The sequence below is a fragment of the Epinephelus lanceolatus genome, chromosome 1 (assembly GCF_041903045.1).
Source record: "Epinephelus lanceolatus isolate andai-2023 chromosome 1, ASM4190304v1, whole genome shotgun sequence".
NCBI classification, from domain to species: domain Eukaryota; kingdom Metazoa; phylum Chordata; class Actinopteri; order Perciformes; family Serranidae; genus Epinephelus; species Epinephelus lanceolatus.
The window spans coordinates 40,206,606-40,222,893 of NC_135734.1; the positions used below are offsets into that span (position 1 = coordinate 40,206,606).

General features: G+C 41.6%; 1 protein-coding gene across 1 annotated transcript in view; it reads right to left on the reverse strand.

The window, feature by feature from the left end:
* LOC117256505 (plexin-A2-like) overlaps positions 1–16,288 on the reverse strand; it is a 143,820-nt gene that overhangs the window by 53,083 nt on the left and 74,449 nt on the right. Inside the window, exons 7-12 of the mRNA XM_033625950.2 lie at positions 16,026–16,179; positions 15,433–15,529; positions 11,358–11,472; positions 8,803–9,003; positions 8,034–8,130; positions 4,488–4,687 (exon numbers count right to left, since the gene is read on the reverse strand). Coding sequence (XP_033481841.1) covers positions 4,488–4,687; positions 8,034–8,130; positions 8,803–9,003; positions 11,358–11,472; positions 15,433–15,529; positions 16,026–16,179 — 864 coding nt within the window. The remainder of the gene's footprint in view (positions 1–4,487; positions 4,688–8,033; positions 8,131–8,802; positions 9,004–11,357; positions 11,473–15,432; positions 15,530–16,025; positions 16,180–16,288) is intronic.

A 16,288-nucleotide genomic window follows, 5' to 3' on the forward strand; every position in this document is an offset into this window, starting at 1 on the left:
TTCACACATGGCCATAGGCAGCACTGTTAAGCCAGGCAGGGGAAAGCCAAATTCTCCGAAAATGAGCAATTGTCACTATTTTGGTCTTAACCACTCTATTTCATCATACACAACCCAGAAATGGGGCTCAAAATGCAAAATACCCGACTTCTCCTTTAAATGTCTGGCAAAATATACAAGATAGAAGTGTTTTAAGCAGCAGAAGCAAAAAGAACAGCGCCTAATAGAGTAACAATAGGAGAACAATAAGAACAAGCGTTACTAAAAATGAACTAAAATGGTGGAAATAAACAGACTCTCCTGATAATCAGTGTTATATAGAATATGGCTTAACAATGATAAGTAATATTGCACATGACTGATGGAATAATATTGCACTGCATTCACAAGTAAACACGATATGGTTAGTGCTAACATTAGTGTTGTACAACTCACAAACTTAGAACAGCGTGGTTTTATTCTCACTGGAACAAGTTGCCCACGATTTTTTAAGAAATTATACACAAAAATACAAATGGCAACTACTTTAGCAATTTTCATTTCATTGCGCAATTTCAATACAAAAAAAAGTCTATAACATTGCAACATGCATCTCAATTTTTTTTTTAGAAAAGCTGCTGTGAAATCAGGTATTTTAGGCCATAACAATCCCAAAAAAGCCCACGAAATCCTAGAGGGTCTGCATTTAAATTGCTGCACAATCTAACAGGAGTACCATTATGGTGTAGAATTATGGCTGTATGAGCCCTGGTCAGAAATATGACTCTGAAGATTTAAAGTACTTTCGTAAAATATAAACTGTTTGCTACTTTAGTACAAAAAATACTGGCCCTCAAAATGTAAATTATTCAAAGGACACCTAAAGGACACCTAGGATAATCCGTAAATGCTAAACGAAAGGTAACTGGGTTTCTTTAGATTCTTTAAGGAATCTGAGTCCAGTTTTCTTTTGATTTCTACATGCCCTGAATGACTGAGAATCTCTGCATAAACACTTCCCACAGTCTCTGTGTAATCTCTATGTAAACATTAAGTTGATTTACCTGGAGCCCCATTCTGACAGGGTTTATTCAAAAAGCCTTGAAATCCAATATAATTCAAAACAAACTTTAATGAATAATGCAGTGAGTAACAAACCTCGGGAAACCTATTCACAGTCCCTTCCAGTGTAAAGTTAACCATCCCAGCAGGAAACCTTTGGACCTGCAGAGCAGAACAGGAGCAACGGCAGAGCAACACTCCCTCCACTCCCGAGCAGCACTCGGTAGTTGATTCATTCTGCTGCAGCTCCTTCAGAAACACTAATAATGTGACGGGGACATCAAAGGCTCGCGGCTCTTTGAAGTGGAAGAGCCTTGCATCTCTGTGTCTGACCCACTGTGCCTCATTCAAGAGAATGAACAGGAGTTTGTGACATAAAAGATCCATCACTACTCTCTAAACAGACTGAATTCGTTTAGCTGTCAAGCACTCGAGGTATTCAGCTGGCATGGGATAAAATGCGAGATAGTCTCAGGTAAACAGGCACTCAGATGGAAAATTGGAAGGTGGCCACAGATAGAATTATGGTGTTTGTTGTTGATATTTACAGGCTACCAGGAATATCCAACAAGATGTTTTGGCATATTGTTTTCTGATCCAAAGAGGTACAGGTAGACAGATGGTTGGAAAAGTAGGCGTGTGACTGGACATTTATGGGCAGTGGGCTTTTGTCCAAAGCCGTAAGGCTGATTTATAGCTGTGTGTTGGCTGCACACAGAGCCCACGCTGTAGCTTACGTCATTGTGAGCATATACTTGTGTGGTGGTGTGTCTTTGTGGCTCTGCAGTGACGCCTCCAAAACACTAGTTGGCGATGGACTTTCTATGGAAGTGTGACTAAAACCTAAAGCACACATAAAACATGGCTTAACAGTGACAACATTAAACAAAAGCACAAAATGTGGCTCCATTATAACTCACAAGGTTCACAGACAAAACACTTGTTTTTCCTAGACATGTTTTCCCCACAAATACAACATGCTAACATTCTTAGCATACGGCTGTAACATTTTTTACATTGTAAAATTAGCCTAGCAGCTAGCAGACTTTCCTCTACTCATAGGAAGCCGGGAACAAGAGCAACATTCAACAAAGGTAACATCACAAAATTCGACTCCATTGTAACCCTGTTTTGCACCACAAGTAACTCAGCAACAGGCTACAAGTCATTGTAGGTGGAAGCTGGTGACACAAAGCTATACTGACGCCTGACACTTGTCGATGCGGAAAGGCGTGACATGCTATGGATCAAAGATAAGCCTGCATTAACTTTTTCTCAGTGCTCCAATGATGCGATGAAGTGTCAGCCAATCATATGTGTTTGTTGCTACATGTGGGACTGTGTTATTGAGCTGAGTTAGGTGAGACTATACTAGCTTTGTGTGCATTGCAGGGCACACTGTGATGCAATCAATGACACGGCCAAATGTGATGTTAAAATGTGGCTCAGACCACAGACTAAAAAAATAATGGACAAAGCCACCGTGAAGTTACCCATTGGTTTTTGGACTCCCATTTTGGAGCCTCGAGTTCAGCATTGCGGCCATTGCCATCTTGGTATTTTGGAGCCAGAAGTGACCATATGTGGACGAGAGGGTAAAGCTGTGTAGAAGCGAGGGGTGAATCTTACTGAGAAGGGTGCTATCGGCAAACAGCATGTCACTCAAAGCAGCTTGCTCTTAATGATTTGGAACTTTAAGCCTTAATAAAATGTAAATAGCAGAGTTGTGTAAAGAAATCAGCCCCCATACAGTTGTCATAAAGGGGGGAATTAGCCATAGATACCAAAACTGTTCTTTGTACCAGGCTGTAAACATGTTTATTTCAACTGTGAAGTGGGCAATTTAACATGATGGTCTATGAGGAATTGACTTGCTCTTGGAGCAGCCTCAAGTGGCCATTCAGAGAACTGCAGCTTTTAGCACTTCCATGTTGGCGTCATTTTTTCAATCCTGAAACTTGCCACTTGACTCAGAAATTGTTCAAAAGCATAGATATTTTTTTGAGTGAATGCAAACTTTAGATGACATTTAGCCTTTTGTAAAAGAAAACAACATGATGACGTAACTATGTTAACATGTGTTCGAGCAACACAGCGATTGGGTGATAACGCACCAGGTCACGCTGCTGAACACATCATTATGCACACGGTTTAAAGACAAAACAAATGTGTTTCCCACGTATACAACATGCTAACGTTATGTTGTTAGCAGTAGCCTATGTTTATTTCCTGTTGCATAGATTAGCCTAGCAGCTCTCAGACCAAATTACACTTAAGACCTAAATGCTATTTTGTTGGGGTTTTATTGTCCTCACATTTTTTTGTTTGTAGAATAAATAAAATATGTAAATCACAACTTAGTTTTGGGGCACCCACTAGCTCACCTGGTAGAGCAGGCGCCCCACGTACAAAGGCTGTGTCCTTGTTGCAGTGGCTGTAGGCTCAATTCCACCCACAGCTCTTTGCTGCATGTCATTCCCCTTATGTCTCCCCCTTCACACTGTATCTGTCCTATCAAATAAAGGGAAAAAGCCCCCGAAAAAATCTACAAAAAAAGCTTCGTTTACACTGAAGGAAATGTTTTTCAGTCTAATCCATAGAAATAATGTCGATTCAACTCACAAGTATAAACCCTGCTTTAAGCCACCATAAAGACCAACAGAACTCAAATGGCTGCTTCCAACTGGTTGTGCTTATACCAGGAGACAAAGAAACATAGGAACAAAGCTATGGTATATGATCCTGTAAAAGTCAACTTCATTTTTAAGAAATTACATTTATTCGCACAGTTCTGTTGAAGCACAACACTATCTAACAACCTAATCAGATGTCTACTATCAGATATCACATCTCAACACTGATGATACCATGGTAACACTTATCTACTCAGCTGGCAGGCAGAGCAAAGTGAAATAAAGTAGTTTCAGCTGTAACAACCTGTTTCACCCCTCTCCTTCAAACACACCTCGCACCTCGGTCAGTTATTACTGCTAACAAGAACCCACGAAACAAGACTTTGCCTTCCACCTTTAACTTCAGAGTTTCTGAACAAATCACTACAATGTCAAGATAGTTTTCAGCTGATTTGCCAAGTTCAAGACTTAAAATTTTTATCACACAGAATTTCTGAGATCTTGTTGAAGAAAGACAATCGCACACAGAGTTTAAAAAATCCAAGCTTCTAAAAGGAAAAACCAGATAGCAGCTCTGTTGTTTTAATTGGCATGATCACTGAGACTGAGGAGTGTGTTTAACACTCTCTAACCCAGAAACTTCTTATACTAAATAAAGCCACATTCTCAATGAATTACTGGGCTTAAGAAACTTACATCTCACAATTCAAATACACTATACACTGCGCTGTATTTGACTGACTGACTGACTGACTGACTGACTGACTGACTGACTGACTGACTGGGCAACAGGCCAAACAAACAACGACTGACCTCAGTGATGCGTGGGTTGGTGCACTTGACATTCCTGGCAGAAAGGTCCAGCCAACGGCTGGCATAGGGGGAGATGGGAGGACAGTGCCGCTTCATGGTGCATCGGCCCTCGCCGCTACACCAGCCACACTGGAACTTCCTCTCCGCCCGCAGACACATGCCACAGCTGTCCCGCTGGGCGCTGCACTTGTAGAGGTGCACTGTGGAAACACACAGAGGATATCTGGTCAGTTAGATATCAATTAATGTTATGTATCCATATTAATGGTTTTGAAGAATATCAGGTTACAAAAGCTGAGGTCAACCACAGAGTATTCTGTAAAAACACCAGCAGGGAGTACGCTTCCTGCAGAGTCTTAAAATGTCTTAAAATTCATTAATCAAAAACTTCTGTCTAGAAATAAGATCTAAGATCTAATAAGATCTGCCTAAAGGTTAAATAAATCTTTCATAAGTCTTAAAAATGCTTAGACTTGGTAAGCAGGATTTTATGAATTGCTTTTTTTATCTGATGTTGAGTTGTAAAATTTCAGAATAATTGGTAACGTCTGTTTTTCTTGAATAATTTATAGAGTGTCTTTTGCAGATCAGGACAGTGGAACCAGCAGCACTCATGTTTTGTGTCTGGCCAGGATGCTCTGAGCAGAGGATCCACTGTCTGTTAGCTAGCTGTCGCTTTACTGGATGACATAGGGAAGTGCTAATTCAGCATACCTCGGCTATTTAACCAAAATTTTGCTGCATGGCTTAAGCCGGCAGTGCATACGAGGCTCAGTTAACTTTGTGCAAAAACTTTTTCAAACTCACGTTGGGAATCAAGGCAGTGGAATCCACACAACATTGCCAAGAAAACTCACAAACAAGCGGCAGATATTTCCCAGTTCTGCTCTACCTTTGTCTCCACCACAGGACAAAAAGTCATGTTTTCTGTTACAATAAAAATTTGGATAAATTTTTTCCTAACCCAAAGTAATTGATGTTGGTTCATATCTTCTTTTTTGGTCAAGTTAGTCTTAAAATTTCAGTCAGGATGGCATTAAAAAGGTCTAAGAAAGTCTTAACTCCAACTTGCCTTTCGTTGTAGGAGCCCTGAATTACAGTTTGGTTTAGTCACACTGACCAACCAATCAGAACTGTAAGCACATATTAACATTTGATAAGACTATCTGTGTTGATATGATACATCATACAGGTTATGATGGTATTTAGGTTTGTACAGCCACTTCTGTATATTTGAATAGTGTATGGTAGTTGACTGATGAGATTGTTTTTTATTTACGTTATTTATGTGTTGGAATACAAGTTATTTACGCCAGCTGTGGTGTCGTAAGGCAGTTTAGTGCTCATGTGGACGTCGTCGTGCCTAAAAGACAACATGAAGTTTGTGTTGATTTGGATTGTAATAAGTTTTTGACTGTGTTATGCAGTGTTGAAGTATAACAACGGGTAATACGTGAGAACATATAGAAACAGGAAATTGAGCTGTAGTGGACCGTACGAGGTGTAATTTTGGAAGAAATTGGTCTGTTGTTTCCATTTTGGATTCTCAATAAACCTTGTTAAATATTTTCCCTGCCTCACATGAGCACTGTGGATCTCCAGAAAAGGAGGAGAAATAAGAGTCAAAACCGAGACACCTCATAAACTGAGTGGCCTAGAAAATTCGGTATGTTGAAACAGCCACTACAAGAACACATTCTTAAACAGCAAGGGCCAGATGCATTAACGATATGCACGCACAAAAAGCATGCGCATGCCTTTTCCCACATTCAGAATGGTATTTATAAATGAAGATTATGAGGTGAGAGTGATGAATTTCACCATTCTTTTTATTTACACATGAGCCATCATCTCGCTGTTAATGATTATGATTGTTTAATTTGGACCTGAACTGTGAAGCACTTTTCAAAATCAGTTTCAACATGAGCGCCACAAATGAATCATCATGACGTTTATTAATAATGATGATGATTAAGATTTGAAGTGCAACGATGGTTCACAGAAACATGATGAATTAGTGGTGCGGGTGCTGCAAATATCCACAGGCATGCGTGAAGACAGCTGCTCTGTTGGAGAACCTCACTGACGCGACATGATTGGTGAAACTGCACTTCTTTGCTGCTGTTCTCATTGACAGGTCTAGTGAATGTTTAAGGCCATTTCTGCATCCAATTAAGGTAGGGATGCACGGTATATATCAGGCAGGTAAATGGGGCATTTTTATAATTATGCATTTTTTCGATAATTGAAATTATAGCCGATAAATAGTGCCGATAATATGAAGCCACACTGCTTTCATTGACTTAAAAAGGGCAGCATCTACACACCCTGACACATTGGGTGGCGGTACATGTACCTTTAAAACTTGGTTTGCAAGCCGTCAATAAACACAGAAAAGAAGAAGAACAACAACAACTGCAGCACACTGTTTAGAGGACAAAACATGTCCCAGTGTGGACGTCTTTCATAGTTCAGGTGGAAGACAACAGGATTGCGCCGAGGGTCTGATCTTCGACCACCCGACACAGATTAGATACACCGTCTCCAGAGTGTTAGCACAAGCTAATTAGCAGCAGTGGCTAACATTCAACACCAAGCTTTTACAAGGCTCGACTCTGTTGTTAAACTTATTAATAACCGCTAGCCATGTGATGCTACAGTTAGCGATTATCTGCAGGTTATACACTTCTTAAAATACAAAAATGTGAAATTGTCGGTTATCATATCGGTTATTAGCCATGACAAGCAGGTAGTTATTGGTTATCGGTATCGCTTGAAAAAATCCATATTGGTGCATCCCTAATTTATGGTGAACTGTGGGTGTGGAAATGAGGCTAGTGTATGTGCACCCAGCTCCACAGTGATTGAGATTTATACAAAAACAGAAGCAGGCTTTGTAAATCTAACAGAAATAATGCACATGCACACTTCTGTCACTGTGCATACACACAGTTTTTTGCATCTCGCCCCTGGTAGTTACAGTCAACTCCAAAATTAACTGGCTACGACCATGGGCATTCAACATGGTAATTCAATAAAATTAATAAAAAGCATGTTTGTTTAATTTCCTGCTCCCATGTATTAAGAAAAAATGCCACAGTAATCCAATAAAGCTTCTTCTTTGAAGTCTGCCTCTTACATCCTCTCTCTTGCAAGTAGCCTATATTTATGCCCCTATAAAGTAAGTTACCTACGTAATGACAGGGCCTGTTAAACTTCATGGCCATCAGTGTGTATATCCTTGACTGCAGGGAAGTATTTAACGTACAACCCACAATGACAACTGACAAACAACCTTTCTCGCACAATGATGGAGAGGAAACGGAGAGCAGCCGTGAGAGCCAAACTGAGAAAATATGAAGATTCACCCTTCACCCCCGCAGGGCACACAAGTGATTGGAGGCTTTTTGATAACACTCCCTGCTATTGTGAACTTTCTCTCAAGGCCCATCGGGAGCCTTGAAGCAGTCTCTGTGACCCATCTATCCCCTGTGGATTGAGTGCTTTACACTTCTCTGGCCTGGCAGTGATGGATGGCAGAGGCACCTTTAATCTTCTCGGGATTGTCGATGATGAAATTGCCGTTCCATACGATGGAGAGGTCCACTGCCAGGTCACTGATCTTCACACCCTCGTACATGTACTGAAAAGCAGAAACAGAAAGTGAGGGAATGTTGCAGTAAGTGGATCCAGAGAGAGAGAAAGTCAAAGTGAGGCAGAGGGTAGAGTAAAAAAAAACAAAAAAAGATTTTAGAGAAAGACAGAGTGGAGGAAAATGAGAGGATGAAAGGGCAGCAGAGAGACGAGGCTTTTAACCATCTGTCATTTCTGCCATGGTTGTCTGCTCCTCTCCTCTTTGACATGTGGGGACACAAACTCTGGCTGGAGTGGCCGATCATCCACATCTGAAGAAAATGGCCTTTTCATTCATTGTCACAGAGTAGCAAGGTATGCTTCGCATTGAAATTTAGCCTGCGATTTGCATTGTGCAGCAAAAATCACCTATATTTATGGCAAACCTGTGTCTTCCTGCCGGGAACATCATATTTACGCTCTCGTGAACACCTAGATGTTAGTCTGACAATATGCAGCTTTTCCTTCGCTCCTTCCCTGTCATTCTCCTCCTCTCTCTCACATGCTCTGCACCTTACCTCATCACTCACACTTTCCCTTTTCCTCTACTTTCTCCTCAGCATGCTCAACACCTCGGGCAGTATTCACTGATGTACCCTATGTACCTTGCCTACACAGCATCCAAGCTGTCTGCCTTACTTGACAGCTGTGAGACTCCCACTGGGAGTGTTTGAGGTCATACCGAGCTGTTCTGGCACTGCACGCTGGTGCTGTTGAAGCGCAGCGCCGTGACACGGTGGCTGACACCCTGCACGTGCACCACGCACTCGTAGCCTCGCTGGCCCGACTGCGGCTGGGGGAGGTTTCGGGCCCTCAGCGTGATGGGTCGGACCTCGCCGGCCGGAAGGAGGATTTCCCCAGAGTGTAGGAGCTGAGGGCAGTCCTGTGAAAATGGCATACAAACACACATCAGTGTACAAGTCAGCAAACATGTATTTTTTCATGTTGTCTCTGCTGCTAATCCTCAATATTACCCATACATTATACATAAGTAGGATTTAAGTAACAAGTTTCCCCTATCCATAGTATCTATGTATCTCTTAGTGTGTGTCACTTTGTTTGTCCATCTATGTGTGTAATCTGTATTAATACATATGAATATGTTCTATAAACATGAAGGACTTATGTAGCACGGGATTAATGGGGCAAACAAATCGCTAATCCAAATGCAATTTGCATTCATATACAACATGTTACACTTTCCACTACACTTAACTGTGTAAATAATTATTTATATACAGTAATAGTAATAGTAATACTATTTGCTCTTTGCAGCATTTTGTAAGCAGTCAGCTATTTTTAGCCAGTCTAGCAATGTAGCTCAAGGGATGCTAATGGCAGTTGGTCTCTCCACCACTTTGGTCCAGACTTAAATCTCTCAACAACTGCTGTCTGGATGGATTGGCATGAAATTTGGTTTAATATCCATGGTACCCACAGAATGATTCCTAATGACTAATGACACCACCATGAGATCAAAAGTTGTGTATTTTACTAAAATGTCTCAACAACTATTAATTAGATTGCAATGAAATTTGATGCAGGCATTCAAGATCCCCAGAAGGGATTCCTTAATTTTTCAGATCAACATTTCAGTTGACCTTTCGCTAAGCCCCGCCCCTTTGTGATGTTCCGAAAGGTTGTAAGAGTAAGCATGGAGCCCACACTGTAACTGCACTCCCTGAAGAAATATTATCATATTTGTGGAAAAATGAAAGAGTGATTGCAGAGAGAAGTAGACAGAGCGGTCTACAGTCTGTGTTTGAAGGATATATCCAGGATGTCAAACTGACTCAGCAGCAACAACAGGTTAAAAAGACAAAGATAGTTAGAAGCTAAAGCTGAACTATAGGCTACAGATCACAGTGTAAAAGTGAACCACCACATCACTGCTGATCGCCACACAAGACAATGAATATAAAGGGAAAATTTGCTGATATTGAACCAGCTGTGTGGCATCACAGTGTGTGCAGATGAACACTGTTTGGCTTTGCCCCTGTGCCATTGCAAGCATCCGCACCTCTAAGGGGGCGGTCAAACAACGTTCATCTGCGCACACTGCGATGACACACAGCTGGTTCAATATCAGCAAAGTTTCCCTGCTTCCCTTCACTGGTTCCTGTACAGCAGGGTCGGTCTTTGTTTCACTGTTATAATCATTAAAAAGCAAAAGCAGCATGTGTATACATTCAGTAGGCTATATCTTCAGTAGCTAGCTAGCTAACCCTACACCTCTCAGGGTTTGATTTGGGTTTTGGAACAGGGAAGAAACGTATATCTTTTTCCAACCTCTCCAGGTAACGAGTATCATTAATACATGACGTGCCCCAGGCACAACATTTAGCTCCAAATCCACAAAACCAGCCTGAAAATGAAGGAAATCTGAGACTATTGCATTAGAGTCAATGGAGAACAGCTGTGTTGATGTCGGACCCTCGTATGACCCAGAACAAAATATGAAAGTCTTTTACGCTTCTGTTGATAATAGACCTTATTTAAGGCATCTAACCAAAAACCTTTTCAAAAACCCACTGACTTTAAAACGAGGGAACAGGGACAACTCATTCCTGCATGACTTTATTGCAGCTGCCTTGAACTTTTAATCCTCTGGCTCATATATCTGTCTCTGTCCATAGCACAACATTTGAAGTAAAAAGAAAAAGTATGTGATTTGAAACACAGCAGATCTTACAAGTTATCACTCAACGTTACCTTGGAGATACAACAAAACACCATTCGCTGAGCTCACCAGACACTGAGGTCAGCCCACTGAGCTCTGCTTTTGTTTCTTTGTAATGTATGCAGTTTTAACTTTTGGGTTATATTTGCATTCATTGTGTTTGTGATTGATTGACAAAAGTCATTGCGGCTTCTGTCAGCTGTCAATGAGCTGTCATCTGTCTGCAATTTAGTTGATGTGTGGTATGTTCCACTGTGCAGAGGATTGTTTGCTGGCTTGCATACTGCAAAATGTGACCGGATGCAGCAGGACATCCTGTTTTTTTGACACATTGCATTTGACGTACGATGCTTAAGAACATACTAAATCTTCTTCTGGCACGCTAAACTAGTCGGCTTGATTGTTAGGTGGAGCCCTATTCTGACATTTAAATCATGGATTGTTGCCTTAAAGGTAAAAATGTCACACGGGAACAGATAAATGGTGCTCCTGAAAGCTGCACTTTAATCAGCTAATGAAACTGTAACTCTCTTTACGTTAATGGGAATGTAAAGTACCTCTGAGGCGTTGACTCTGCCCTCCTGGAAGGAACAGCTGCTGGGGTCGTGGGTGCACAGGTTGCGGTATTTACACCAGTGGCAGCGAAAAGTGCTGTTTACACAGGACAGACACCTGCAGGACAAAATGAACACATTACTACACGGCCTGCGAAATTTGTAATAATGCGTCCCTGTATATTGAGTTGCTCTGCATTTAGAAAGTATGTTAAAAAAAGGGATTAATCCCTCTTCATTTCTAACCCATCATCTACATCTTCCTCTTCTGGGTGAAGAAGATTATAAAGGGGAGACTGATGAAGGATTATGGCTTTCTGCTGAATTTATCATGTCAGTGTGTTTCACTGAAAGATCAGATGTCCCCATTTTCTATGCAGACAGCAATGAATGGTAGTCCTTTTGTCATAGATGACAATAAATGACCTTAGGCATGAAGTGTTGGCAGGAGAGTTACTATCCAAGTATCCCTGTCGCTTAAAACACTCTTACTCCGTTAAGTAGTGTTATATAAAAGATGCACAGAGCATATACTGTACTATCATTGTTAGATATACAGAAACCAGAGCTTTTTATTTCATTATTCAAGGCCTTTGCTTTATGTTTCTGATTTCTGACAGCAATCAAAACAGTACATTTCACCCCTCCATCTCTGGATTATATACAACATCTGGAATGAAAGAGACAACTGAATATTTGATGGGTAGAATTGCACAACATCTTTGGCTCCGATTCAGTGAACCGCAGCCAGTGGTCAGTGGATTAAAGTTGTGCTGAAACAACCCCGTTGGACCGGATTTAATCACATTTCGTTCGGCAAACAGGGAGCTGACTGTGATACAACTTTGGGTGGAGAACTGAGAGGTGAAGAGATGAGAGAACAGACATGGGTGATGCACAGCTGTTGATATACCAAACAGAGCAATTGGAGAGCTGAAAATTGAACATGTCCTATTTTCTTGTGGGGGGCCAATGCAGGCTTTGCTGTGTGTAATAGAGGTGTACCACTGTGCAGAAAAGAGATCTGTGCACCGTCAGAGTCTGTTCTCCTGGATTTGGCCGTGCAATAAGATGAAACCATGAGGAAACTATAAAACCCACTACCAGCACTCCAATACTGCGGCTCATAGCAAAGTACAAATGCCAATAAATGTAGTGCAGCACCATTAAATTTTGATATTAATTAGCTGCCCAGGGCCAGTGTGGACATAAAAATGTGTGCCTGTGTGTGTGTGTGTGAGAAAGAAATTTGGGGGGTTGGGTATTAATAGAACCGGACTGGCAGGGAGCTGCAAACACTGGATAATTAATTATGGAGGGTGATGTGATGCTGAGGTGATGGTGGTGGTGGGGGTGGGGGAAGAGGTGCTGGGTTAGGAGGGTGTTTGGTTTGAAATATTAATCACAGAGGTTCACAGGGTCACTCTGCAGCTAATGGAGGCCGTATTGGTGTGGGGCGCATGTGATGAGCTTCCGACTGTTTCTCTCTAATGGCTTAATATGGTTATATTAGGGCATTCATGTCGCAGTCAAAGAGCATTTGGAATAGGTGGCATGTGTATCCACTGTGGGCTAATTTCCAGGGTTCGGCAGTGAATACACCATCAATCAAATGTTCCCTCCCGGAGTGAACTTATTGTATATCCCTGAATCCAGCTTTTATGTGCTCATGGTTGAGTATAATTAATGGTACAGTTAAAGGTTAGTGAAGTGTGCGTGAGAGGCTATCAGTTCAAATCTTTCTAAAACCTCAAAAAAAAGAAAGGAAATATTACTTTTTCTCTCTCAACCAGGGGCAGCTCGTGAGAAAACAGGACCCTAAGCACAGATATGCAAAAGGCCCCACTACTTCTCCTACATATGAGCAGGACACACAGAATTTATATTTGTTTAGCCTTTTTTGTTGTTGTTTTGAATCACTTTTTAGTCATTATGGGTCTTTTTGTGGTCCTTTTTTGTCTCCATGTGGTTGTTTTGTGTCTCTACAGCCCCTTTTACGCTGCCTCTTCAAGGCAGCAAAGTCACGGCGTTATGCCTCCTTATGGTCCTGTATAAACGGTACAATCACAGAATGGGACGACAGAGTAATCACGCCTCTCAGCCGGCATCTGAGCTAGTAACAGCGCTGAAACGAGATCTGTATAAAAGGGACAGCTGGCAAGACGGGATCATGGGCAGCACTGTTGTGACATTTTGATGACAGGATATGTGTGACCCACTGTGGGAGATTTAAAAAGTAGCTGGTGGCAGTTAGCAGCTAACTCGAAGAAGATCAGTGGCCAAAAATATCTGCAAATTGGGTGAGCAATGAGATCTGGTAGCTCTTTACCCTCCAAGCAGAGGACACAATCCGCTGCCATATAAAATTGATGGTAAATGATTATGCAAAATGCAAAAGGTGGCATAAAGAAGTGACTTTGAAGCAGCCCTATAGCACGACTTCTGTGTAAAAACAAGGCTTTTGTCAGGGGCGTCGTAGCGGAGGGAAACGTGGGCAGAGGTTCCTCGAAAAACCTGGAATAAAAAGTTTGGTTTTGTTAGCAATTTAATGTCTAAATAACTACAGCCATCCATATTAAAAATTGGCCGAATAAATCAGTTAAAGCACTGAATTTTGTATAAAAAATAGTGGAAGCTCTTTGAGGACCCGCTCACCCCTCAAAGGTGCAAAATGGTTTAGACCGCCCCTGCACTTGGATTGTCCCTAAATGTAGCTAGAGCTGAGTGACTGCTAACGCCGCTCGAGCAACGTACACTGTCATGTTTTTTTCCCAAGAAAGGTAAATTGGAATTTCAAAAAGGAAAGAAACCAAAAAAATTCTCAAGAGGTGTATGACAAAGACGTGGATAAAGAGAGGAAGGCTGGGGTCCCAGAGAGATTGCTTATGCATAGGGCCCAGAATCTGTTGTTATGTCCTTGCTCTTTGTGATCATTTTGTATCTCATTTAGGTAGTTTTGTGTCCTTTTTGGTTGTTTTGAATCTTTTTCTAGCTATTTAATTTCTCTTTGCAGTTCCTTTTCATCTCCTCGTAATACTGAGCCCCGTCCTGGTCTATACCTATTAATCTGAGTGACACTGTGTAGGTGATGGCCTTGGTGGGGCCTGACAATCTGGACCCCTTAACCTGTGCCTGAAAAATTCATTTTGAAGGCCTTTGAAGTAACTATTTCAACACTGTACTATTTGGCCTTGTTGAAGTTTTGTTAACTGTCTGAAAACTCACGGAGTTGCTGATTTGCACACATCTTTTAAAGCTGACAAATGCTGCTAATTGGCCTTCATCCTAATAAGATCCACCTTTAGCAGAGTTTGTAATTGCTATTCAGATAGAAACGCTCCTGTCATAGTTTACCGTTACGATAAATACAGTTGACATTAGCATAATGACTCAAAGTCAAAGCAGCTGCCCAGCCGCTTATGCTGGCAACACAAAACAGATGAGCATTTAAATAAAGTCCTCTTTAATTTACATTATTTTGTCTGCCCTGGAGGCACCAGACCAAGGCTAAAAATCTAAAATGTCTCATATTACAATACAAACAATTCTCTGATGTGGCCGTCGGGACAAAGTCAAGTCAAAAAGGGTGCGTGAGTCTACTGCTTATCTATTCAGGGTCCTCTGGGACTGCTGGCCTACGGTGAAGAACACTCAGTTCTACCAGTAAAGATGCTTAGTTATTAACACAGTTTCTATGTATGAATATGCATATGGTGTTGCCTAAAAGGAGCATATATGCTGTGGGAATGAAGATTATTGGGCTTTTTTCAGAGTAACCGACAGAAAAAACTGTAGTTACGTGTATTTAAAGCTGTAGGCAATGAGCCCACAAACTGCCAGTTTAAGCAAAGTCGAAACAAACAGGCCATGGCAAATGCATCATGTTGATTTAAATGAAACCTGACAGATAAATTGAACTCAGAGGTTATCTAACAGCCCGATCTTAAGTGGAGTTGTGAGCATCAGTACATCATTGCCCTAAATTAAGTCGTGCTCTTCCATCTATTGAACAAATCAAAGTGTGTGTGGGTGGGGAGAGGGAGGGGGAGGGTGGGCCTTTGGCAGCAGCTGGACTCACGTTTGATGGGTGCTGCAGTTGTAGAACTTCACCTCGGTGCTGGCGACCATTTGACCCGTCTCCTTTGAGTTCAGACGAAGCTCGACGCCGGCCCAGTCTGAGAGAGAGAGAGCATAATGAGTGAAAGGACGGAGAGGGGGGAATTAAATATGTAAGGGAGTGTCGAGGAGAGAGGGAGAGGTGAAAAGGATGGGTGCGAGAAAACAATGAGCAAAAAGAGGAGGTCAAAATGAGGAAAAAAAAAAAAAAAACGTTAATACTTTTATCACGCTTCTGTAAAAAGCCACCTGGTGTCTGCGTCTCTGCAAGGGCATATTGCTGTTGTCACGAGGAAACCTCAGTTGGAAACTTCAATTGAGGGATTACTGTATATGCTCTGAGAAAATTCTACTGCTCCTTGGTACTTATCAAACTCTTGGGATAAACAAAAAATGCCAGGTGGTCCATCTGAAAAGAAAGCTGTTTTTTTGCGTTTGGAATATTGATATTTTCCCCCTGACATTGGCATCATCACCAATCGGTACACTCAGGCTGCATTCATTTACCGCAGTGTTAGTTTTTTATTTGTTTTGACACATGGTGTCGGAGCTCACCTTGTCCTTCTGGTATCTGAGGGACCTCCTTCCCAGCTGGGGACAGACACATGACCCTGTTCCCGTTGACGTGACCCTCCACCTCGGCCTGCTGGCCAAATGAACAGGTGATACCAGCAGAAAGGTCTGGAACGTTATGCACCTCCAGTAGAAGCTAGAAACAAAAGCAGATGGAGATGATGTAATGTGCTGAACTTAAGACTTGCCTCATACTTTGGCGTATGTGCTCTGGTGAATACTGTGATATTGCTTTGACAATAAAA